The sequence below is a fragment of the Pelodiscus sinensis genome, chromosome 10 (genome assembly GCF_049634645.1).
Source record: "Pelodiscus sinensis isolate JC-2024 chromosome 10, ASM4963464v1, whole genome shotgun sequence".
Classification (NCBI taxonomy): Eukaryota; Metazoa; Chordata; order Testudines; family Trionychidae; genus Pelodiscus; species Pelodiscus sinensis.
In genome coordinates this window covers 18,686,460-18,710,503 of record NC_134720.1, presented here as the reverse complement: position 1 = coordinate 18,710,503, position 24,044 = coordinate 18,686,460, and the positions used below count along the sequence as shown (strand labels likewise).

The 24,044-nt window shown below is 42.8% G+C and overlaps 1 protein-coding gene across 1 annotated transcript in view; it reads left to right on the top strand.

Moving 5' to 3' along the window:
• COL4A4 (collagen type IV alpha 4 chain) overlaps positions 1-24,044 on the top strand; it is a 112,919-nt gene that overhangs the window by 35,802 nt on the left and 53,073 nt on the right. The window contains exons 12-21 of the mRNA XM_075937591.1: positions 4,811-4,891; positions 7,202-7,255; positions 10,475-10,534; positions 11,129-11,173; positions 12,011-12,064; positions 14,719-14,788; positions 17,480-17,584; positions 18,850-19,014; positions 20,277-20,369; positions 20,794-20,957. Coding sequence (XP_075793706.1) covers positions 4,811-4,891; positions 7,202-7,255; positions 10,475-10,534; positions 11,129-11,173; positions 12,011-12,064; positions 14,719-14,788; positions 17,480-17,584; positions 18,850-19,014; positions 20,277-20,369; positions 20,794-20,957 — 891 coding nt within the window. The remainder of the gene's footprint in view (positions 1-4,810; positions 4,892-7,201; positions 7,256-10,474; positions 10,535-11,128; positions 11,174-12,010; positions 12,065-14,718; positions 14,789-17,479; positions 17,585-18,849; positions 19,015-20,276; positions 20,370-20,793; positions 20,958-24,044) is intronic.

Here is a 24,044-nt window from a genome sequence, read left to right as displayed (position 1 = left end):
ATGCCCCCTCGCTTGGGCCAAAACTTTGAAAGGTCTCAATTCTGCCTTTTTCTTATTCTACTCCACTACCTACCCCAGTAAAGGAGAACTAACAACTTAAAATACCTTGTTCAAAAATTGTAAGTAACACTTACATTTGCTGATCAGGCGTTTGAAAGTTAACTTTTCTTGTCTGCTTAGTAAACACTGGCATTTTAATCTGTTTGAATAATCAAAGTGGTGCTTTCCCTGCCTTCTTGGTTGCAAAGATTTGAACTGCTTCCTGAAGGTCCACAGTCTGGGCTAGCTCATGCTCTATTGAAATGGTTGCAAGGCCGACCAGCCTCTCCTCTGTCATTGTGGAGCGTAGATGTGTTTTTATTAACTTCAGCTTGGAGAAGTTGCGTTCTCCACTGGCAACTGTTACAGGAAGTGGTAGAAATATGCGCAGAGCAACAAAAGCATTTGGAAAGAGGGTGGTCATCTTATTTGTGTACATATATACCAGCCTTTGGAGTTGATCTTGCAAAGATCAAAATGTATCTTGAAAGCGCTTTCAGTTCATCACCTAAATCACTTACATCAATATCGTGCATGTCATCATGTGTCAACACTGTCTCTAGTGCCCTGAATTGCTGGTGTAGGTCTTCTTCAGGTATAGTGAAGAGTTTTGGAATATCATACAACATCCCAAATACACTGCTGTGTTCCTTGAGCTGTATGAAACGTTCTTCAACTGACTTTATTGCACAATCTAGCACCTGGTTAAAGAATTCAACTTTGAATTGTTGTTTGGGATTATCCCATGCCTCATAATCAAAATGTCTTCTTCAGTGACTCTTGTATTCTTGAATGGGTGGGAAAATAGCTTCAGTGTGAAATTCCTCTGCCAACTTCTGTGCCCTCTTCACAACGTTTTGAAATCCCTCATCTGTCCGTTAAGACTGTAGGTATGACTTTGCTTTATCCAATTGTTCCATTGTTCCAGATACATCAAGGTCAACACCTTGGAGTCTCTTGCTTACAACATTTATTTCAAACAGTATGTCATGCCACAACACTAAGCCACACAGAAATTTGAAGTTATGTATATTTCTTGTGATTCCATTTCCCTCTGCCACTGTTCTCCCACAAACAGTTCCTGTCATAGTATTATCCTCCATAATGGCAACTGTGGCATCATCTATCTTTCCTATTTGGTGTTTGATAGGCTTTATCGCCTCCACTCGACTTTCCCATCACGTGGCACTCAGTGGTTTCAGTGTCAGAGAGGATGTTCCTAGATGTTGCTTCAGAATTTGCCATCGATGAGTTGATGCAGAGAAAATACATAGATGCTTTGAATTACATTAAAAAATTCAGCAGCCTCACTAAACACTGATGCTGCATCACTGACCACCAAATTCAATGAATGAGAACTGCATGGGACAAAAAAGGCTTGAGTCTGCACTCCTCTGTTCTTTTCTCTCATGTTAGCGCCATTATCATAGCCCTGACCTCTCATGTCAGCTGTCGCAATTCCTGTATCTTCCAGCTTTTTAAGAAGCACATTTGTCATACCAGCTCCTGTAGTAGCACCATTATCATAGCCCTGACCTCTCATGTCAGCTATCGCAATTCCTGTATCTTCCAGCTTTTTAAGAAGCACATTTGTCATACCAGCTCCTGTAGTATCATCAATGTCAATAAATTCTAGAAAATACTCTCTGACAGTCACCATTGCAGGGACATTTTCACTAGGTTCTATTCTTGTTACAGAATGCACCATTAAAGTAATTTGTTCCATATGGCTGATGTCAGGTGTGCAGTCCAGAAAAACAGAGTAATATCTTGGGGTATGTCTACACTAGCCCTCTAGTTCGAACCTCATTCCATTCCATAAGGAGTAACAGTTAATTGCTATATCACTGTTTCACGGCCGCGTGTAGCCGTGGGCAGTTACTTCAGACTAGTGGAATTTAAAAATGCAACCGGATGGGAACATGCAAATAAAGCCCGGGATATTTAAATCCAGGGCTTCATTTGCAACTTCGAATGCCTACGTTAGCCTCCCTCGTTCGAACTAGGGGGCTAGTGTAGACATACCCTTGCCGACTTCAGATCTGCCACAATCTTATGTTTGACTTTTGTTGCCAGTAACTGTATGATCTCATTTTGAATTGTTTTTCCAACGTATTGGTGTGTGTACATTTCTTGGATAATGACTCTTCGTAGATGCTCCTGAAGTACAGCATCAAACTCAGCCATCAGCTCCACAATTTTAAGGAATTTTCCATTGTTTGGCACACACAGCTGATCTGAAGTGCCAAGCAGTGCTAGGTTTTGGGTAGCAAGCATTCTCACAATGACAACAAGTCTTTTCAGAATATTTTGCCAGTAAAGAGACTCTGATGCAATCTTCTCTTGATGCTGATCATTTTTGGTGGCCTTTAACCTTAGTCTCATCTCAAGCTCTTTCCACCTATGGAATGTGCTCTGGTGATTTGCTGCCTTCTCATGGAATGCCAGATTACTAGCCAGATTTTTCCAGTCCTTTGTTCCTGTAGAACCCAGTGTGGCTGGAACATTAGACTGGAAGAGTTTGAAACAAAAACAGTATGCAGCATTCTGGGTTTTTTAGTACATAAGCCATTGCCTCTCCACTTTGTCACCATTGGGGATTTCACGCCAGTAATGTGTTGGATGGAAACTTCTATTTTCATTGTCTTTGGGGAACATGAAGTTTTTCACTTGGGCTATGTCTAGACTGCAAGCCTCTTTCGAAAGAGGCTCTTTCGAAAGATACTTTCGAAAGAGCCTCTTTCGAAAGAGAGCATCTAGACTGCATGTTGAACTTTCGAAAAAGCGGCTTGCTTTTTAGAAAGAAAGCATCCAGTGAGTCTGGATGCTCTCTTTCGAAGAAGCCCTATTTACATTGAAGAACGCCTTCTTTCGAAAGAGGAACTTTCGAAAGAAGGCGTTCTTCCTCGTGAAATGAGGTTTACCGCCATCAAAAGAAAAGCCGCGTTCTTTCGATTTAATTTCGAAAGAACGCGGCTGCAGTCTAGACGCAGGTGAGGTTTTTTTGAAAAAAAGCTACTTTTTTCGAAAAAACCCCTGAGTCTGGACACAGCCTTGCTGTGGTCCATGCAGTACAAGGAAGTCCCTCAGGCTACCGCTCAAGTGGGTCCATAGTCCTGGATCATCTAGACTTAAGGAACTAAACTCAGCAGCAGCTGTTTCTTGCGCCTCTACCACACTCTTCTCTGATCTACACTTCTCTTCAGGAATGTGCATGGTTACATCCATTTGAGATGGAGATATGGATGCTGCAGTAGCTGCCAGGTCACCTGCGCTCTGACTAACTGGAAGATCAGGCATCTCCTCACCACTCACATCCTCAGTGGGGCCAGAAGGCTCATCATGAACATTTGTGTCTAAGCTTCTTCCTGCTTAGATAGAAAAGCTTCCTTTGCTTTCTTTCTTTTTCTGAATGCTGCCCCAGAGGGGCGTTTTCTTCTTCCACTCATGACTGCTGTTCTGTGCCAGCTATAGTGGCTCTCAACACTCAGTTGAAGGGGACAAATAAGCAGGCTGGTAGCAGGGCCTGAGTGAGGGAAGATATCAACATCTTAAGGGCCTAACTGGCTCCTACTACTTCAGTTGACTGCCTGTTCTCCTCAAGTGGGTTCAGGGAAGCAGCAGGAAACAGGAAGCTCCCTGAGAAGCTGGTGTTAATCAGCCCAGGCTTCTGGGGGTGCTAGAGAGGTACATAAGAGGCTCCTCCTCCTCTCTTACTGCAGCTGCTGCTGCTTTCTGTTATTCCCTCTCATCTTTCCTCCTGCCTGCCTGTTACCTCTCTTGTGCCCTCCTTCCTCCAGCACAGCACTCCACCATCTCTGTGCATCTAGAGCAGAGAGAATACATATGCACCAGCAACAAACAATTTTCTACACTCTGGGTCCTAGTGGCGCCCCAGCCCCCAGTCTGGCACCTGAGGTGGCCGCCTCGGTTCACCTCATGGTAAAGCCATCCCTGAGGCCCTGGCCCTAGTTCAGGGCAGGGCAGCAAAGTAAATACAGTTCCCTAGGCATGAGCGGGGATGGGGAGACTGCTACCTGGTATGTAGGGTACCAGGGGGGACGCGGGCCCTCCCTACTTCACCACCTCCCAGCCTAGGGCCCTAGCAGTGACAGTCCTGGCTGCCACTGGGGTCAGCAGGGATCTGGTCCACAACACACTGACACACTCTAAAATGTCATGAGATCACCCTGACAGTCGTCAGCTTCCCCTGGGCCACTTCCTAACTCCCCCTCCGCATCTATCTGGCTCCACGCTGGCTGCTGGTCGTTGGGGTCATGGTAGTCTGAACTCTTGGGCAGGGTGTAGAATGTGTCTTGGATCCAGGCCAGTTCTCAGCCTCTGCAAGGTCCTCCGGGCCCTCCTGTCTTGAGAGCTCGGGGCAGGCCTCAGCTTTCTCTGGCAGCTGGAGCCCTACTGAGCTCCTGGGATGGGCTTTTATGCTCCCTGATCTGCCCCATGGCCTCTCTGGAGTTAAAGGGGCAGGACCTGGCTTGGCCCACCCAGGCTCAAAGAGGGGCTCATCCCCCTCGGGGTCAGTAAGCAGCCACCCCTGCTCAGTACAGGACCATTACCTTTCATGGATTTAAAGAGTGCTGGGTGGCTGACAGGAATTTGCAGAGCTCTTTGTACCCACAAACCAGCAGAAGCATTTGTTCAATGAGAGTAGAGATGTTTGTGTTGTAACTAGGAGATTTAAATGTCCTGGAACCTTGCAGAGCCAGCACGTTGAACCAGATATCCATTTCTATTGCTTCTCTGTCTTTAATAGGGTGATTTTGGACCACCCGGATCTCCAGGACAGCCATTGTTGGTTGGGCCTCCTGGTTCTCACCTGGTTAAAGGAGAAAAGGTTTGCAAATTAAAGTCTGTTTTTAAACATGACTGTACTCAGTTTACTGGAGGAGCTATCCCAAGATGCATTTTTCACAGATTTTATATTAAGGATCATTATTGAGAAATGTTCCACCATCATCACTAAAAATACTATTATCCAGACCAGCCGATGCAGGATGTGGGGATAGCGGAGAAGAGGAAAGGGGCAGCTACCCCGGGGGCCTGGTGATTCCCAAGGACCTGGGTCTCCTGACTGCCACTGCTGGTACTACAGCTTTGGTAGTGGTGGCTGGAGCCCTAGGCCCTTTAAATCGCCACTGGAGCAGCACACAGTATGCTCCAAGCAGCACTGAGGGCTTCCTGGAGTAGTTCTCAGCCAACACTGAAGCTGCCTGGGGGGATACGCGTGGTGTGTTCGGCCAATGCTGAGGCTGCCCAGGAGACGGTAGCCCCAGCCCTGCCCCTTCCATATGAGGCCCTGCCCCTTCCAGAGGCATGGAGCCTCCCCTTACCCACCTTGCCCAGCGGCCTGGTGAGTCTGTCAGCCCCTCCGAGTTTAGCCATTGTGTTACTTCTATCCAGAGAAGATCTTTGTACCATTCCTCTTTTTACATCTTTCCCCTCTGCACCATGGACAGATTGCCTCAGAGCGGGCTGAATATATACCCATCAGCAAAAACTCACTGAGGCTGTATCTACACTTGTAATTGATTGACAGAAACTTTTGGCATTCATGGTTCTTAACTCCCCAACCTCCCAAATTACAAATTTTCACTGCTGCAAGTGCAAAAGTGCTGACCAACCACATTCACACACACCCAACTTTTAGTGACAGGGCTGTGTCGACACAACCTAATTGCTAAAAGCTGCATAGTATAGACATACCCTCATTAACTCAGGCATCTTTGACAAGACACATTATCTCTGGAACGGAATCCCTTTTCCATACCGATCTCACAGTTTCAATCACTTCCATAGACCTTTGTACTTAGCTTGAGATCTTACTAGAGAGATGTATTAGATTTCTTCAACAAGTTTGAGACTCTGCTGAAGACAGGTCAAACTATCAAGCATCCAACTTTGATACATTACTTACGAAAAGTAAGCTTGGTCCCCATATTTATTTTTGAATGTGAAATCATGGTATTTAGAGAAATTCCCCTATAATAGATTGGCTAGAATTGTAGCACTCACGTACTCAAAATAGATAGAATAATCTTAGCACTTTACAGAATCATGGAGACTCTTTTGCTGCAGATTCTAAAACATTTAAAATGCACTTCTGGTCTAAAAAGCAATTGTAAAAATTGTATTGTGGAGTTCTGTATTGAAATTTCAGTGACAATCAAATTTAATTAACATTATATATGAATGAAAGGAATTTCTTTTGCTAAATGCCAGCTCTGCAGAGACAGCTGGGTGAGATAATATCTTTTGTTGGCGAGAGAGGCAAACTTCCAAGTTACAGAGAGCTCTGCTCTCCTTCAAGTCTGGGAAGGGAACTCCTCGTATGAGAGCAAAGTGCAAGATGGAGGAGATTGTTTAGCATAAGCAGTTAGTACATGTTGTAAGGGTCCGTTTCAGGTCTGCAGACTCCACCTGGGAAATGAGAGTCAAACAGGGATCTTTCCTGCTATGCATCACTCCCAGTAATTTTATCCTCAGTTACAGCAGTGCAACTCTGACTGAGGGCAGAAATTGGCTTTATAATTACAAGCATGGGCAGTGGGTGAATGGCTGGCTTGGAGAGGCAAATCCCAGCCCCACTTCTTCCACCCTGCATCGTCAGACCCCTCCATTATGACTGTTGGCCCCTCTGCAAAGCTAGTGCCTCTCTCCATTGTCAGGAAGTTACACAGCCCCAACTCCCCGTCAGCTCCTGGAGCAGCCAAACAGTCCCATGGCCCCAGCCTTCTCAGCCCAACTGGAACTCCGGCCAGCCTACCCCTGGCAACCACCTTTCCCCAGCACCCTGCCACCAGCCCCCATGCTCTGCCAACTGATGCCATTTCATTCTCTCCCTCCCTCTGCACATGGTAGCATAGCCCCAATGCCAGAGCCCTGCTCCCACCTCCCGCCTCAGCAGGCTCCCTAGAGAGCATCCAGCCATGACTATTTGGAAAGGGATCGCCTTCCGTTGCCTTTATTACCTCCATCCACAATTACAAGCTTTTTTGACTACACTCATGCCATTTGCAGTCTGCATGAATAACAAGGTCCCATATTTACAGCCAATTTTCAAAACCTAACAAAACTTCAGGAGTTATGCAAGTCTTAAATATCTTCTGCATGCTAAGATGAAAAAATGTTGCATCTTTATATTTAGGGTGTAAAAGGAATGTCAGGGGCAGTAGGACCCAAAGGATCACCTGGACCCAAAGTAAGTGACATATTTTGTTCTGCATTGTTCCCTTTCCTTCTAGCAATAAGGATATTTAAGTACTGCAATAGGTTACCAAAGGAAGTTGCAGAATTTCATCATTGGAGGTTTTAAAGAACTGGTTATACAGCTGATGAAGTGGGTCTTTGCCCACGAAAGCTTATGCTCCTACACTTCAGTTAGTCTATAAGGTGCCACAGGACTCCTCGTCGCTTTTGGTTATACAAAAGTCTGTCACGGATGGTCTAAGTTTACTTGGACCTGCCGCCGGGTAAGGGAATCGACTAAGTGACCTCCCAAGATCTTTTTCAGCCCTAAACATTTGTTATGATCATTCTCTGATTCCTAAATGATGTTGGCAGAGTTCCCTTTTGTGTTGCTAAACACTCTTTTTCAATGAGTGATTGACTTGGGAAATACCATAGCATTATATTGCAGAATTTAATCTTCATGGAAAACAATGTGAAAACATACATTGCAGAATGTTCTGGAAAAATCTGTCTGCCAAAAATGTCTTTTACAGCTGACTCTCAAGTGTTGCTACACACGGGTGTCAGCTGATGGTCAGGGCAGTGCGTGGTGTATGTGTTATACACCCGAGTCTTCAACGGCTGGGTCACAAGGTCCTGTCACAGCGGGCGGCCTAAGGGAGGCCGACAGGTGCCCTGAGAAGTTTTACGTCCGTGTCTTTGACTGCTAGGACCAGGGTCCCTTCGCGGCGGGCAGCCAACAGGCTAACAGACGCCCCATAGTTTACAGGGAGAGCTTATTACACTTTAGACTTTGACTGCTAGGATACATGATCCCTTCACAGCGGGCAGCCTAGGGAAGGCTGAGAGGTGCCCCTATAGATCTGTCCCCTGGAAGCGACACGTTCCAAATGCCCAGCTCTGCCTGTATCTGTCCCTTATGACCGGCTGGAGTTCTTTTAAATTGTGTTTGGTTCTGTTACAGCAACTGAAGGAGTCAGGTTAAAGCTTAAACAGTTACAGGTTTATTAAAGAAGCTTATAAATCATATGGTTACAATGACTATTGCTCTATTTATTAACTGCTAGCAAATATAGATCTTAAAAATGGTTACAAAGAAAATAAAGATAGAAAATAGAAATAATGGTACCAAGTGACAGCTTAAACTTTAAAGAGCTCTAAGTCTATGTGTACACTTAAGACAAAGGACACATCCAGGTACAATTTTTACCCCTTTCTGTGCCTCTCGACTCCAGCGTATCAGGCCAGGGCCGGTCCCTCAATTTCTAGGAAAGACGAATACGAGGTGGGCGTCCCCATGGAACGATTGGGAGGCCAATCACCTAACCCGACCAGCAGATAGATGGTAGATTGACGCTCAGAGTGAGTGTGCTGCTGGACCCATCTTTATACCCATAGGGGCCTGTATCCTCTTTCTTATCTAAGATGCCAAATTGTGTTGGTCCGTCTTTGTGACGCCAGTTCTTACAAGGGAGTTTCAACTTAATTTACACTTGCAAGAAAGATAACTAAATTGTGAGTACTGGACATTCTTTACTGGGCGGGAGATTTCTCCCTCCCCCCCCCCCCCCCCCGCCCGGACGAGAGAGTGATCGTATCAATATAGGTGCCAGCCAAGGCAGTTCTCGCAGCCTCGAGGTCAACAATTGGCGTATCTCTGTTTACAGCCATCCAGGGTCAGAGCAGCCAGCATATCCGGGCCTTCTCTCAAGGCTTCAAAGACTATGCTGATCTTACTGCTCTGTGTGCCCTGTATGCTCCAGGCAAGCAAGATGTATGTTACAGGTGGGGGTTCCTGTCTGGCTACAATGGGCATGCCAGTCTCTTTCCAGTTAGAAAGCAGGGGAGAAGAAGGGACTCCAGATTCATCCCTTGCAGTAGGATTGGGATTTTAGAGGTGAAGCGCATCAGAGAGGAAGTCCCCCAACTTCCCAGGTCCTGAGGATCCTCAGGAAAGCTCATGGCAAAGTTGTCAGTTGGGAGGGATAGATCTTGTGCACTGCCCTACTAGCCTCTCCTCTTCCTCCCTCCCAACATAGTTCTTTTAGCAGTTGTTCTGCCCCATGCTGCTGGGAAGGAACAGCCAGGGAGCAGGAGCATTGACATGTTTAGTGAAAGGAAATTCATCAGGCCTCATGGAAGAAGAGACAATTCTTAGGTCCAGGATCTTTTTTAGAGGGCAAAGGAAAGGGAGGGGAGAGTGGGCACAGTTGGGCTGTGTCTACACTGGGCCACTTATTCCGGAAAAGCAGCCGCTTTTCCGGAATAACTTGCCAGCTGTCTATACTGGCCGCTTGCTTTTCCGGAAAAGCAATGACGATCTACTGTAAAATTGTCAGTGTTTTTCCAGAAAAACTATGCTGCTCCCATTCGGGCAAAAGTCCTTTTCTGGAAAAACTATTCCGGAAAAGGGCCAGTGTAGACAGCACAGTAGTCTTTTCCGCAAAAAAGCCCCGATCGCGAAAATGACGATCGGGGCTTTTTTCCGGAAAAGCATGTCTACATTGGCCACGGACGCTTTTCCGGAAAAAGTGCTTTTCCGGAAGAGCATCCTGCCAATGTAGATGCGCTGTTCCGGAAATACTTATAACGGAAAACTGTTCTGTTTTAAGCATTTCCGGAAAAGGGTGCCAGTGTAGACACAGCCTTGCTGAGAAGTAAGATTGGTTCAAAGTATTATATTTTTGTACATTGAGCCCAGCCCCTTTTTCTTTTGGCCATTTCCTGCTACACAGAAAAGCAAGTCACTGGGACTACTCCATATAGGTTGGTAGGCAAAATTGGGGCTTCAGCAGTTGTGGGTAAGAACTGCCTTTTCTCTTTATGAATTATTTTAAAAAACTTGTTTCTTGTGCATTATCCCTCCTTGCCAATAATGTTATAAATAAATTATGTTCCTGTTGCTTTATAACAGGCATATGGGCTGGTCCCTTACAAATCCCAAAGATTACTCTTAGCTAGAAAGATCCTCTTTGAGAACATGTTAAAATGAGATGTTAAAAGATGAAAACAGGTATGTCTTCTCCTGGGTAACAAAAGGCAATGGACCCTGGGATAGAGGGAATGTCAAGTCAATGTAAGATCTCTAGCCCTAACTAGTGGTTGTAGATGAAATCTATAACATGACTATCTGTGTTTTTACTTTTTCTGCCCATGGTCACATTATAAATTATCTATAACTGTCTTGTTTGGGTAATCTGTTTAAACAAAGTGTTTTGAATGATAATAGGGTGCACCTGGAAATGGAGAAAAGGGTGAAAAAGGTATTCCTGGAGTCCCTGGAATGCAGGTAAGGACACTTCAAAATAAAAAATCTCAAGTACTCATCATAGTTAGTTTATATATTTTAGAATACTTTATTATAAGAATTTAGGATGCTTAAAATTAATCTTAGTTTTATATATAGCATACTTTGAGTCTGAAAACTAAGTTTTCATGTTTATCGTATTTCTCACATCAGACTTTTCTAAGGCTCTTTATAACACAGTATAGTAAAAATTAGGATAGGCTCTGATCTCATTTGACTTTGAGCCATTGTTCAAAGTCATGCCCACCCTTAAGTTTGAAAAAATGTTGCAGAAATGAGATCCTGATGCAGGGGCAGATGACGATTTTGCGGGGCCCAGGGCAGCCCAATTTCGCAGGGCCCCCCCTTTGACACGGTGCATACGCGGAGCTTCTTGAAGCGCGGGGCCCGGTGCGGCCGCCCCGCTCGCCCTGCCCTATATTCGCCTCTGTCCTGATGAATATTATAGCCAATAAATACACAAGTTGCTGTGAAAAAACTAAGAATGAACTTTTAATTAATCAATTTGGAAATAGATACAAGCAGTAATGTAAGACTAGTTTCTGTTTTGGTTTTCATTCTACTTGCTTTTATTAGGGTAGCCCTGGTTCCTGTGGAGCTGTAGGTTTTCCAGGAATAAAGGTAAGATGATCAGAAACTCAAATGACACAGGTATAGCATGGTGGCTTGTCACTTTTTCTTTTGACATTACACCTACATTTTTCTTTTGACATTATATGGTCTTCTGGTTGAGGAGATGGCAGTTTTCAATACAGTCTGCTGTAAATCTGGGTTCTGAATCTATGCATCATACCAGATTTAAAGTAGAGTGGACACACCTATATTTACGTAATCTTTCTCCTTTTCCTTCCAGCTGTACTCACTACATCTTATTCAGGCCACAGTTACACTAATCATGAATTGTACTTCTGTGCAAATTATTCACTCCTCAATTGCATGCCCAAGTATTTATCCCGCTTGTGTTATTTGCCTTCATACATGGCTAATGAATTAAACCCACTCTCTACCCATTGTAGCTGGTTGGGTACCAGGTATATTAATAGACCTGATCAAGAAAGGAGACAGTCTGGCTTCAGATGGAGCTAAAGTGATGCTGTTTCCCACCTAATGGTTGTTGTTAAGGGTTGACCAATCAGCAACCAATCAGCTGGATTAGGCAATAGTTGTCTGCTTGCAGCAAGGACATGCATCACTAACGAGCTTGTGCTATTCTTCTGCTACAGTGGGTCCCTAGGCACTCTCGAAATAACTAGGTAACAGTTAAGTTATCTTTTAACATAAGAGAGCCCATAAAAATGTATCATTGACAAAAAATAAAGTGCTATGAAACAATGCAAAATTATTATTAACAGGTCATAGTATTGTATGGTAATTGACTAATTTATAGTAAATATTTAAGTGCATGGCACATAGTTCTGTTGAATTAATACACAGAGATATTTCTGTCATTGGTTCTAGGGGGAAAATGGAGTTCCTGGTGTTCCTGGTCATGCTGGTTATGCAGGCATAAAGGTAAAAGTGCAGAAATCCTTGGCTGTGTCTAGACTGCATCCCTTTTCCGTAAAAGGGATGTAAATTAGACACATCGCAATTGCAAATGAAGCGGGGATTTAAATCCCCCCCGCTTCATTTGCATAAACATGGCTGCTGCTTTTTTTGCGGCTCGGGGCTTTGCTGGAAAAAAGCGCCAGTCTAGACGGGGATCTTTCAGAAAATAAAGCCTTTTCTGAAAGATCCCTTATTCCTCTTTAAAAAGCCCCGAGCCGGAAAAAAAGCGTCAGCCATGTTCATGCAAATGAAGTGGGGGGGAGAGGGGGTTAAATCCCCACTTCATTTGCAATTGCGATGTGTCTAATTTGCATCCCTTTTACGGAAAAGGGATGCAGTCTAGACACAGCCAGTATGTTTTGATCAGCTAAGATCATTTCAGTGTACTAGCTTGTCAAACCACAGCCCTCTCTCCACATTCAAATTATTCCTTTTATGATGTCTGAAACAATTGAGGCAGCAATAAAGATTAACAAACAGACAAATTTTGATTGAATCATCATGGTGCACACATCTAAACTAAGTCATTTAATATCACATTATTATTTGTATTGTTGTAGCAGATAGGAGCCCCAATAATGGACTAAGGCTCCATTGCCCATTACAAACAGAGAACAAAAATTAGTTCATGTTGCAAAGATTTTACAAGTAACTACATGACCTCAGCCTGCTTCTCTCCATTCATTCTGTCATTCTAAAATTACCTTGTAAGAATTAAAGGGTTGGAACTGTATCTTCCTAAGTGTACTGTAGAAATCAATCTACTCTAGTCCAAATATTATATACATATTTACTGCCAGCAAATAGCCTTAAATATATTTTAGCAGATCTTAAAATAGTTTGCAGATTTGAAAGCAGAGGAATAAGCCTATTATATTTTCTTTTTTTTTCAGGATGAAAATCTTTTTGCTTTATTGTCAGTGTTTGCCTGTCATTATGAAAAAAAAATTCCCATTCTTGTATAAAATGTTAAATCAAATAACTACATTTTACTTGCTAAATGTGAATATTATTAAATCTCTTTCTATATGAAAAACCTTTTACTGTGCGGCGACAGAGTGATGTCATCACATGACTGTGCGTCGCCCCACCCCCTAGCCTAAGCAGAGTCTGCAGAAAGGGAAGCAGTGACCATAGCTCAGGGTTCCCCCCAACTCCTCCTAGGGGGGTGCCTTGGGCTCCCCGCTGGTCCCTGGCTCCCCTGCAGAGGTGGGCCAGGGGCGGCAGCAGTAGCTTCTCACTGCCCTTTGGGGCCCCAACACTCCGGGACCCAGCGAGGCATCTCCTCCTGTCTCGGGCCAGGTGTTCGGGTTGCCTCCTGCCTGGCGCTCCAGCCTTGAACCCTTCCACCGCTTGCAAGATTAGAGTGCCAGCGGCAGCTTCCTGCAGTGGGGGGCTGGGAAGAGGAGAAGCCCCCCAAGACTCCACACCAGATTTGGCTTGCAGGGAAGCATGCATTTGCTGCTGTGGGGTGGGGCTCTCTCCTGCCCTCCTCCCCCGCAGGAAACTGCCAGGCCCCTGGGGCCAGCCACGTGGGTGCAAGGGCCAGGGCACCCTCAGCCTCTGGGTGCTGGGAAGAGCCGGACCTGCCCAGGGCTCTCCCCAGTAACCGGGGTGGGGGGAAAGGACTAGAGGGGCCCCCAAGAGCCTGGGTGGCCTTGGGGAAAGGGGGAAGAGCCAGGGCTGGAGCAACCTTGGACCCTTCCCAGCAGCGAGGGGAGTAGGGTGAAGAGCCTCAACCCGGCCCCTCCTGGCACCGGGAAGAGTGTCATCTCTGCCTCAGCCTGGCCCAACCCCTCCCAGCAGCCGCACGGAGAGAGCCCAACCCCCTAGCAGCTGGAGGGAGAGAGCCAGACCAGCAGCGGCCTCAGTCTAACTCCCTGGTAGCTGAAATGGGGTTGCCACGCTTCAGCCTGGCCCTCTCTGGTAGCGTGAGAGAGGGCGGTTGGCAATTGTAGCAAGCCGGGGGTACTGCCCTCTAGTATATTATAATAAGCCTAGTATGTTATAATAATGTGCTATAGATCCTATAATTGACTAAGTATCACTTGTGCTTAATGCAGTATACTAATGTAACCAGATCTGACTGTCAGAGCTCTGAAAATTCAAGTAGACAAAACACGTTTCAGCAATTTATCCAAGTTAGCCACCGATACTCAAAGATATTGAGTAGTTTTTATAGTACTTTTTAAAAAATGAAAAATAAATTTAAAATGTTAAGGTTTCAGAGTCAACCACTCAGGGCAGGCCTATACCAAACTGGAAGGTCAGCTTAAGATATGAAACTTCAGCTATGTAAATAACATAGCAGGAGTCGATTTACCTTAAGCCAAATTTCTCTGGCATCCTCACAGTGGAGACTGCAACTGTGGGAGACACTGGAGTCGAGGGGGGGCGGGGCATGCAGGTCCTTACTAGAACCACTAGATTGACCACTGGAAGATCGACTTCCGCAGCATCAATCTGCCATTTGATATAGACATTATCAAATGGCCTCAGAAATTAAGACATCAGAAGTAAGGTTGCCATGCCATCTTGTGTGTATGGATTTTCTTACCACCTTTAGTTACATGGTGTCAAACTGCACTGCTGTCACTAAACATAATGATTTTTTACAGGGGGATCGTGGAGAACGAGGGCAACCAGGCCTGCCTGGATTTTTTGGAACACCACCTGTTGCTATGAAAGGTTTCACTTGGTTTTTAATTAATCTGTGCTCTGGAATGCTGAAATGAATTGATGAGTGCTGAGTGCACTAAGCACCTAACAACGCTGCATCTTTACTGGCCACACTGTGCCATTCCCTCTATTTTGTTGGTGTCAGTGTAATTCATAGGATGTATAAGAACAGGATTTGGCCCTAAGTGTGTATTTCAGATGAAACACATGCTTGCAGGACCTCAGAGCACACACAAACACACCCAGATCTGTCAGTTTATTCCTGGTTCTTAGATCTAAGCATATTTAGAAAAAAGCTGGGAAGAAGAGAACCAGAACTGGCCTGCAGATGAGCAGAGCACAACTCCCATTGCATTTCTGAATTCTTACATTCACAATTGCCATAACGTGAATTTTTGTCATCAACTGAAGTCTGGGCTTGCGTTCTTTGGTTGAAATCCTCACTGTATTGAACTTGACAGCAAAACTCCCATTGACTTTGATAGGGCCAGAATTTCTGGGTTTCTCCATTTTTAAAAACTGTACCATATTAGCATACATTTCAAAATGTATATTTCATATTTCAGTATGGTTTTATATGCTGGCAAACTTGTAACAGAATAATATGCCTAATACAGTATTATCATTGGCGATTAAAATGATCTCATATTTGCAAGATTCATGCAATAGACACATACAGAGGAGATTCATTTCAACAATGATCTCATATTTGCAAGATTCATGCAATAGACACATACAGAGGAGATTCATTTCAACAAAGAATTAACTTCCCCATGCAGTGGGTACATCTACACAGCAAGAAAAGACCAAGCAGTGAGTCTCAGAGCCTGGGTCCGCAGACGTAGGCTCCCAGGGATCCCGTTACAGTGCTGAAAATAGCAGTGTGGATATTCCCACTTGGCTGGATTTTGAGAGGGAGCCAAATTTCAGAGTCCATGTTCCATCTCCACAGCAATATCTACACTGACATTTTTAGTGCTATATTTAGTGCAAGACTGGCTCTGTAGATCTAGGCTCTGAGACTTTGCAATGGTTGTTATTATGTGTGGCTGTGTCTACACTGGCATGAATTTCCGGATATGCTTAAAACAGAATAGTCTTCGTTATAAGTATTTCTGGAAAAAGAGCGTCTACAGTGGCAGGCTGCTTTTCCGGAAAAGCCCTTTTTCCGGAAAAGCATCTGTGGCCAATGTAGACGCGCTTTTCCGGAAAAGAGCCCCGATCGTCATTTTCGCGATCGGGGCTTTTTTCCGGAAAAGATTACTGGGCTGTCTACACTCGCCCTTTTCCGGAACAGTGTTCCGGAATAAGGACTTATGCCCGAGAGGGAGCAGCGTAGCTTTTCCGGAATAGCGGCTGATTTTGTACAGTAGAGCGTCGTTGCTTTTCCGGAAATTCAAGGGCCAGTGTAGACAGCTCGCAGCTTATTCCGGAAAAGCGGCTGATTTTCCGGAATAAGTGGTCCAGTGTAGACACAGCCCCCGTGTTTTTTAGTGCAGACAAACTCAGAATATACAGTGGGACCAGATCTGCTCCCATTGGTGCATTGTCACCCCCACTCAAGCCCCAATTCTGCAGAGTACTTCTCTTCAGCAAGAGCCTGATCCACAGGCAGTAGAAGTAAATAGTTGTATTTCTGTTGTTTTCATTGGCCTGTGCGTAAATGAGATTTAAGGTTAAACATATGGTTAAATACTTTATTGAAATGGGGGGGGGGGGGAGGAGATTTGTGAGGTTATTTGAATGTTAACTGAGAGTAGAATTGATATCAGTATTTTGCTATTCCTGCTTAAAACTCAGCCCTGATCTATACTAGGGAGTTATTTCGAAATAACTCCCCTTATTTCAAAATAACAAGTGGAGCATCCACATTACCAAGCCTGTTATTTCGAAATAACAACTCCTGCTTTCCATGAGGAATAACGCTTATTTTGAAATAGTTATTTCGAAATACCGGTAGTGTGGATGTCCATTGCTGCTGTTTGGAAATAACTACTCCCCAGAGTCCTTCAGAGTGATTACTCCCCAGTGTTTCCTGGCACTCTAAATTAAGGTAGTGCACCCACATTAAGAGAACCTACCTCGGATTAATTTCAAAGCTCTACTGTAGTGTGGACCCACTATTTTGAAATGGTTATTTCAGGAGCTATTATTTCATTTCAAAATAATTTCCTAGTGTATATATGCCCTCAGTGTTTTTCAGCTGTGTGGGATCAGATATAAATGGTCTTTTATTGGTGTATGGCTATAATAATAAATAATAATACTTATGTTCTTGGGTCATTCACCTAGGATTATATTAATAATGTGCTTTAATTAGAAAATGGCTTTCTTTTATATACGTAGTCAACATCCGGTAATGGCATTTTCTGTTTATGAACTTTATTTATTTATTTTGGACAAACACTTTTGTAGCCATCTTTCAATACATAACAAATAGATATCTTGTGCTAAATGGCACAAGATTTAAAATAATGTATGTAATAAAAGGGAAGGGTTCCAGTGGTAAAAGCAACGCCATTCCACTTCTTTATAAGTAAGTTAATTCTCATTGAAACCAGTATGATAAAGAAAAGATGATGTATTTTAATTATGAATGGCTCCCAAATCATCATTTCAACTGCATTTTAAACTAGCTGCATCTTAAAAGTGGTCAATTGCACAAGGTTTTAACTTGCCATTTCCTATAATCCTGTATAGGTCCTCAAGGGGATACTGGATCACCAGGTCCTTCTGGAGATAATGGGTCAATTGGACTAACTGGTCCTCCGGGCCCATTGGGAAGACCTGGCGAAGATGGGGCAAGTAAGAGATCATAGACTGGTAAACCATAAACTCTGAGCTTTGTATACTATACTTGATCCACCTGCCATTAGAAATTGTCAGCATAGACCAGGCCTGTTGTGTTATTTTAACCTTTGCAACACTAAATGTGGGGAGGCCATGTAAATCAGGTAGAGTGATGCTGAGTGAGAAAGGATTACCCATTAGTGGGGAATGAGCTGGATCCTTTAACAGTTCATTTCAGACTCGCTTATGTTTGAGTAATTTAAGTGGCGAAAATGAGTTTTTCTAAGGAAAGGATAACACTGGTTTTTTGTATTAGTGGAACTTTACTGAAGCATGTTGTAAACCTTAACACCCTTTTCATTTGTGTTGTTACTGCTCATGTGGGTGTCTGTGTACATGAACACAGTATGTTATATATATCATGGACAAGACTTAAATTACCCTCTATCAGAAAACAAGTGAGAAAAGACCTTTATGGAGAAAAGGGGAGCAATATTGCTGTGTTGTGTTCTTCCTCTCCCCAGGAGCCTGTAACAGCTCTGTAGAACCAACATCACATGGTTAGGTCTTGTTGTTACTGCTCATGTGGGTGTCTGTGCTCATGTGGGTGTCTGTGTTGTTACTGCTCATGTGGGTGTCTGTGTACATATGAACACAGTATGTTATATATATCATGGAAAAGACTTAAATTACCCTCTATCAGAAAACAAGTGAGAAAAGACCTTTATGGAGAAAAGGAGAGCAATATTGCTGTGTTGTGTTCTTCCTCTCCCCAGGAGCCTGTAACAGTTCTGTAGAACCAACATCACATGGTTAGGTCTTTGTAGCTTTGGATTGGGGTGATATGCCCAGGTGGAAGAAGATGACATTCACTTCACTTTACATCCTCTCCAATGGCCCTAGTGAAAACACAACCTTCTGAACTACAGGGAGTTAATTCTGCTAAAAAACCCCTACTCCTTGCTGGTAGACGTATGAGGGTTTTGGGGAGAGGGAACAGATTCTCCAAAAGACTGGAGCTTCCTTTCCCCATGAATCCCGAGGAGAAAACAAAGGATTTGACAGCCATGCCCCTTCTTCCTCAGCAGCCTCAAACAGATTTCCCCAAAGGAAAATACCAATTACAAATTCCACAAGATAAACTCCAGACACCTTGGCTTTTCTATTCCCTACAATGGAGGCTTTTCATAGGAAGGTTCTGTATGGCCCATAATTTCTACAGTTCTCCTAAGTATTCACAATTACACTTTATAGTTAATACTTACCTATTTTCCCAATAGGCCTCTCTGGACTGCCAGGAGCCTGTGGGGAACAAGGTCCTAAAGGTTCTCAAGGGGACCCTGGTCTTCCTGGAAAAGCTGAATCAACTCCTGGAAGACCAGGGTCTCCTGGAGTACCTGGATTACCAGGAGCACAAGGAAGACAGGGTTTGCCTGGATCACCTGGTAAGAAAATATCAGATGTGTCCTGTGTGAGGATTGTTATAAATAATATATGTGTGTGGGTTTAGCTTTTGAATGGAAGGTCTTTTCCACTCAATTAGATTAATTAATTTTATGTTGGATGCAGGGAAAATGTTTTTTATAAACCAAACTAGATCTAATTGTTCACCAATAATCATTGAAAAGTCAAGATTTAGAAAGAAGCCAGAGTAGTCATTGTAAAAAGTTGATGGCCTAGTTCTCCCTTTTGAGCTGTTCTGGTTTGATAGAGAGCAATAGAATTGTTGGAAGAGTCCAGTGGGGAAAGGACAGCTGTAAGTATCCTTGCTTTAAAAAAAATAGCGTGCCTAATTTTCTTTTGCCCTGCACCTTGTGCAGCCTTTATACCAATACAGAGGGGGTGTGAAAAGTCAACATGTCTGAACCGCACAGTTTTGTACTTGTGTAAATTGACTGCAAAAGGTGAATGGCAGTAGTAAACAGAAACAAGCTCAGTATGGTTTGCAATGCATTTTTTTTAAGACCATATCCTTAGCTGAAAAACTGGCTCTATATAAGCATTATATAATAGATTAATTATTTGTAGGTTGGGTACTTGCATTTAACTTCTTTTGATTCCGTGGACATACTCCTGATTTAAACCAATATAATTATGATTACAATCAGGCCTTTGTTTTCAAGGCTTAACTACCAGAGAACCACATCAGTTAAAATGCGAGGAGTATGTAGATCTCAATTGCCTATTTTGCATTGAAAATCTGAAGCTAAATCCAGAAGTCATGATCAAACCAAAAGAAATTTACCCAAATCAACCTCCATTAAAAATATGAACTTTAGTATTCTAATACAAAAAAAAACCCAGCATCAGAGAGTAGTAATTGGCAAGACCTTTCTTTTATCTCTTCTATCTTCTAATATTACTCCAAGAACAATCATAGAATCATAGAATACTTGGACTGGAAGGGACCTCGAGAGGTCATTGAGTCCAGTCCCCTGCCCCCATGGCAGGACCAAATACTGTCTAGACCATCCCTGATAGACATTTATCTAACCTACTCTTAAATATCTCCAGAGATATTTAATGCAATATTTAATGCAGAGATATTTAATGCAATGCAATATTCAGTAACTTGCAAATCACTTCATAAGATATCTAGCTATTCATTGAGTATCCCAATGAATAAGGGGGAGGGACAGAGGAAAGGGAGAGAATGTTACCTAAACTGTAATATTCAGTCCAAATATGTGCTATGTTTCTTCTTAAGGTATAGTTTGTCATGGCAAAGGGCTCCCTGGACAACCAGGAATTCAAGGACTAAGGGGGCCCATTGGAAGAAGAGGTGAAAAAGGAGAAAAGGGTGAGTATACATAAATAGTAGATTCCAATGCAGAAGAGACCTTAGCTGAGCTCCATGATTTTGTTTCACTATCGAAGGCCAGAACCTGCAAGCTCCATAGCATCTCCCTAAATGGACAGGACTGTGCAGCACTTTAAAGACTAACAAAATGGTTTATTAGATGATGAGCTTTTGTGGAGGATCAGGCCACCTTAATGATATTTAAGTCAGTGGAATTGCCCCAATAGAGAATTTATTCCATGGTGTGCAAAAACTCCACATCTTGAGTAAGAAATGACATGACTTTCTTTCCTACAGCCATGGTCGAATTATAACAGGCATTCAGCCTCTTACTTACATGACTACATTCAGAAAAAGAATAAAAGATATTTCAGTTTGTTACAAGTCACAACCAGTTCAAAGTTGTTTTCCTGCATTTGTGTAGGGAATCGTGGCCACTGTTTGTGTGACCGTGGTCCTGCTGGCCCACCTGGTAGAAGAGGGCCACCTGGTCATCAAGGAAGGCAAGGACAGATGGGATGCCCTGGAAGATATGGAGAAAAGGGTGATCCAGGTTTATCTGGTACAGTAGGATCACCCGGACTCCCAGTAAGTAATTCTTACAAGTTTTCAATTAAAAATAAAGCCAACAAACTTGCCTCTCCAGGAAGTGTCCATTTGAAGGAGGAGAGGGTAGAAAATGGTAGGTGTCTGTACTCTTGCATTGCATGCAATATCTATTGGGCACTTTTCTCTCTCAGGTTTTTACAGCATTATGACTAAGGCTCTTTGAATGCTACATTCCACACATTCTCCTCCTGCCCCTCCCCCCCCACTTTTATTGCAAAGGCAGTCCCCTTATGGGGTTAAGGTTTTTAAATGTTTTATTTCTTGGTTTCCTTTGGGCAGTTGATTTTGTTTTGTTACTCTGGAAAGAAATCCTGTCCTATGGAGAGCTGGGGTACAAGAGAAAAGGCGGGTTCCATATTAATAGATTGGGAGGGTTTTGGATGGGTTACATTTGATTTGTTTTGGTTGCCTTAGTCTCTCTTTTGCTACCATTTAGAGAAACCACCATTTTTCTTGGACATATTTCAGACATGTACACTTTTTGCCATTGAAGGCTGTTGGATTTTACTTAATTATGCAGAAAGACTCCCTGCAAAATGTTTCAAATGCAAGCAGTATCAAATAGCAGTCACCTGATGTCAGTAGGGGAAATTGCAAACTTAAATCTACTTAACCACATTTTTTATAATTATGTTCAAGGTCATTAGTCCAAAATAATAAAAATAATAAAAAAACCTGTCCTAGAAACTCTTGCTGCATGATAAATACGTTTAATGCAAATTAATGCATTTCTTAGTAAAACATAGCAAGACTTGATTTTTGGAATTTACTCTTACTGTTAATTGGTAGAACTAGCATGATGTTGGTAATTTTTACTCACATTTCATTGTCAATTAAAGTATTCCATTTTTTTCTAAAAAAAATATTTGAGATGCTTAATGCAGCATTCACTGAGCTCATTTGTTTAATGAACCAAGCTGAATTTAATAAAGAGCCTAATACTCTCTACGAACACTGTAAGATAAAATGGAAGCAAGCTACAAAATCAAGCCAATGGTATCTGTATGGAAAAAATGCCTGGAAATGACTAGATCCAACAAACAAAAGTATTTTCACTTGCCTATGTGTTTTTCCTGCAAAATAACAGTTTCACCTAAAGAAAATAATTCCTACAGAATAGAAGATGAATGAGTTATTGGTGGTAATAGATTTTACTACTAGAATTATTTGACATCTGCACACAACAGTTTATATTCTCTAGTATAGCTTTGTTCTCATATCAGATTGGACATGTAATTGATCAAAAACACTTTTATAAAGAAAATAGCAAGGTGAATTAATTCATCACTAGAAAGCACCTTTAAATCAAATGTGTACATCCATCCTTACCTTATTTGTGTGCTGTTTTATTGACAATAGCTGCCAGCAGGACTAACAAATCAAAGGAACTCTCAGACCTGACTATTCAGCAGGTTGATGATTTATATGATGACGTTCATTACCTAACTCACAGTACACCTATTAATTCTATACAGAGACTTATTTTCTTTAACATCCTTCAGGGAATGTAATTTACACCCCACAAATGGATACAGCACAACACCAGACTTAGTATAACCGACTTCCATATATGTTTCAAGAACACACTTTATTACACATTCTGATTTTTGTCCTACTGTAGACAAGTTTGGATCCAATGTGTGGACACTGAATCCAAGAGAGTATATACCGAAGTGCTGCCAGATCTAAATTTCCGTATTTTGTTGTTATGTGATACAGTTACCATGAATAAGTATAAACATAATGGCTATGTCTACACTCACGGCTTCTTGCGCAAGTAATATGCAAATGAGGCTAAGTGTGGAATATCACCGAGCCTCATTTGCATACCTAATGAGCCACCATTTTTTTCAGAAGAGGCTCTTGCTCAAGGAGTGTCTACATTGCCCCTTCTTGCGCAAGAAAAACCCTCTTGCGCAATTCCGTTCTTCCTGAAAAGTAATAGGTGTAACGGCATTGTGCAAGAGGGTTTTTCATGCGCAAGAAGGGGCAGTGTAGACACTCCTTGCGCAAGAGCCTCGTCTGAAAAAAATGGTGGCTCATTAGGTATGCAAATAAGGCTCGGTGATATTCCACGCTTAGCCTCATTTGCATATTACTCACGCAAGAAGCCGCGAGTGTAGACATAGCCAATATGTATACTTGTGTGATCTTACTGTTGGTGACGCATCACTTTGCTATTTCAATTTAGATCTCATAAAACAGTAGAGCAGTGTTTCTTAAACTTTTTAAGAGCAAGGAACACCAAACAATTTTTTTTATGAAGAACACCAAGAATTTTTTGTTGAGCAAAAAAAAAGTTATTGACCAAAAAAAAAAAAGGTTGCTTGCCCCTTTAAGGGCGGCCATTTTGAACTCTGTTGTTCTTTGCGGCACACCGGTGTGCCACGGAACACCGTTTAAGAAACACTGTGGTATAGAAATGACCTATGGGGTTTCTAAAATATTATTTCTCAGACTTTGCCTACACTTCCATGTAGGTCAACAAAACTTACATATCCCAGGGACATAAGTTACACCAGTATACACACTAGTGTGCACAGTGCTATGTCAGTCGGAGATGTTTTTCCCCACCAACCTAGGTTATGCCACTCACAGGATTTTTTTTTAAATGCCGATGGGAGAGCTCTCTCACACTGACATAGTGTCTTCACTAGATGCACTTCAGTGCTGTGCATATAAACATGGACTCAGATGACACCACTGTGATTTAAATGTGGAATTTTAAGAAATAACTGCATCGTAGGCCAAAGGCCATAATGAGAAGAGCATGTGAATACTACAATTTGCTTTGGTCTCGAGACACTTAAATTTACATGCCCTGGTTGAATAAAGACCCAAGGGGGGAGAGGTGGTACTGATTCCGTGCTCCATTACACTGATTTTTTTATAATTGCATCTACCTGGACATCAGCAGAGTTATTACAAATTATATAAAAATCATATAGAATCAGGCCCCATTGCTACACCTCTTTCTTTAAGGGGATCCCATAAAGTACAGTGTTTTTTCCTCAGTGTATTGCTTTGAGTGCTGTATATTTGGAAACAATTATAGGGGCACCACAT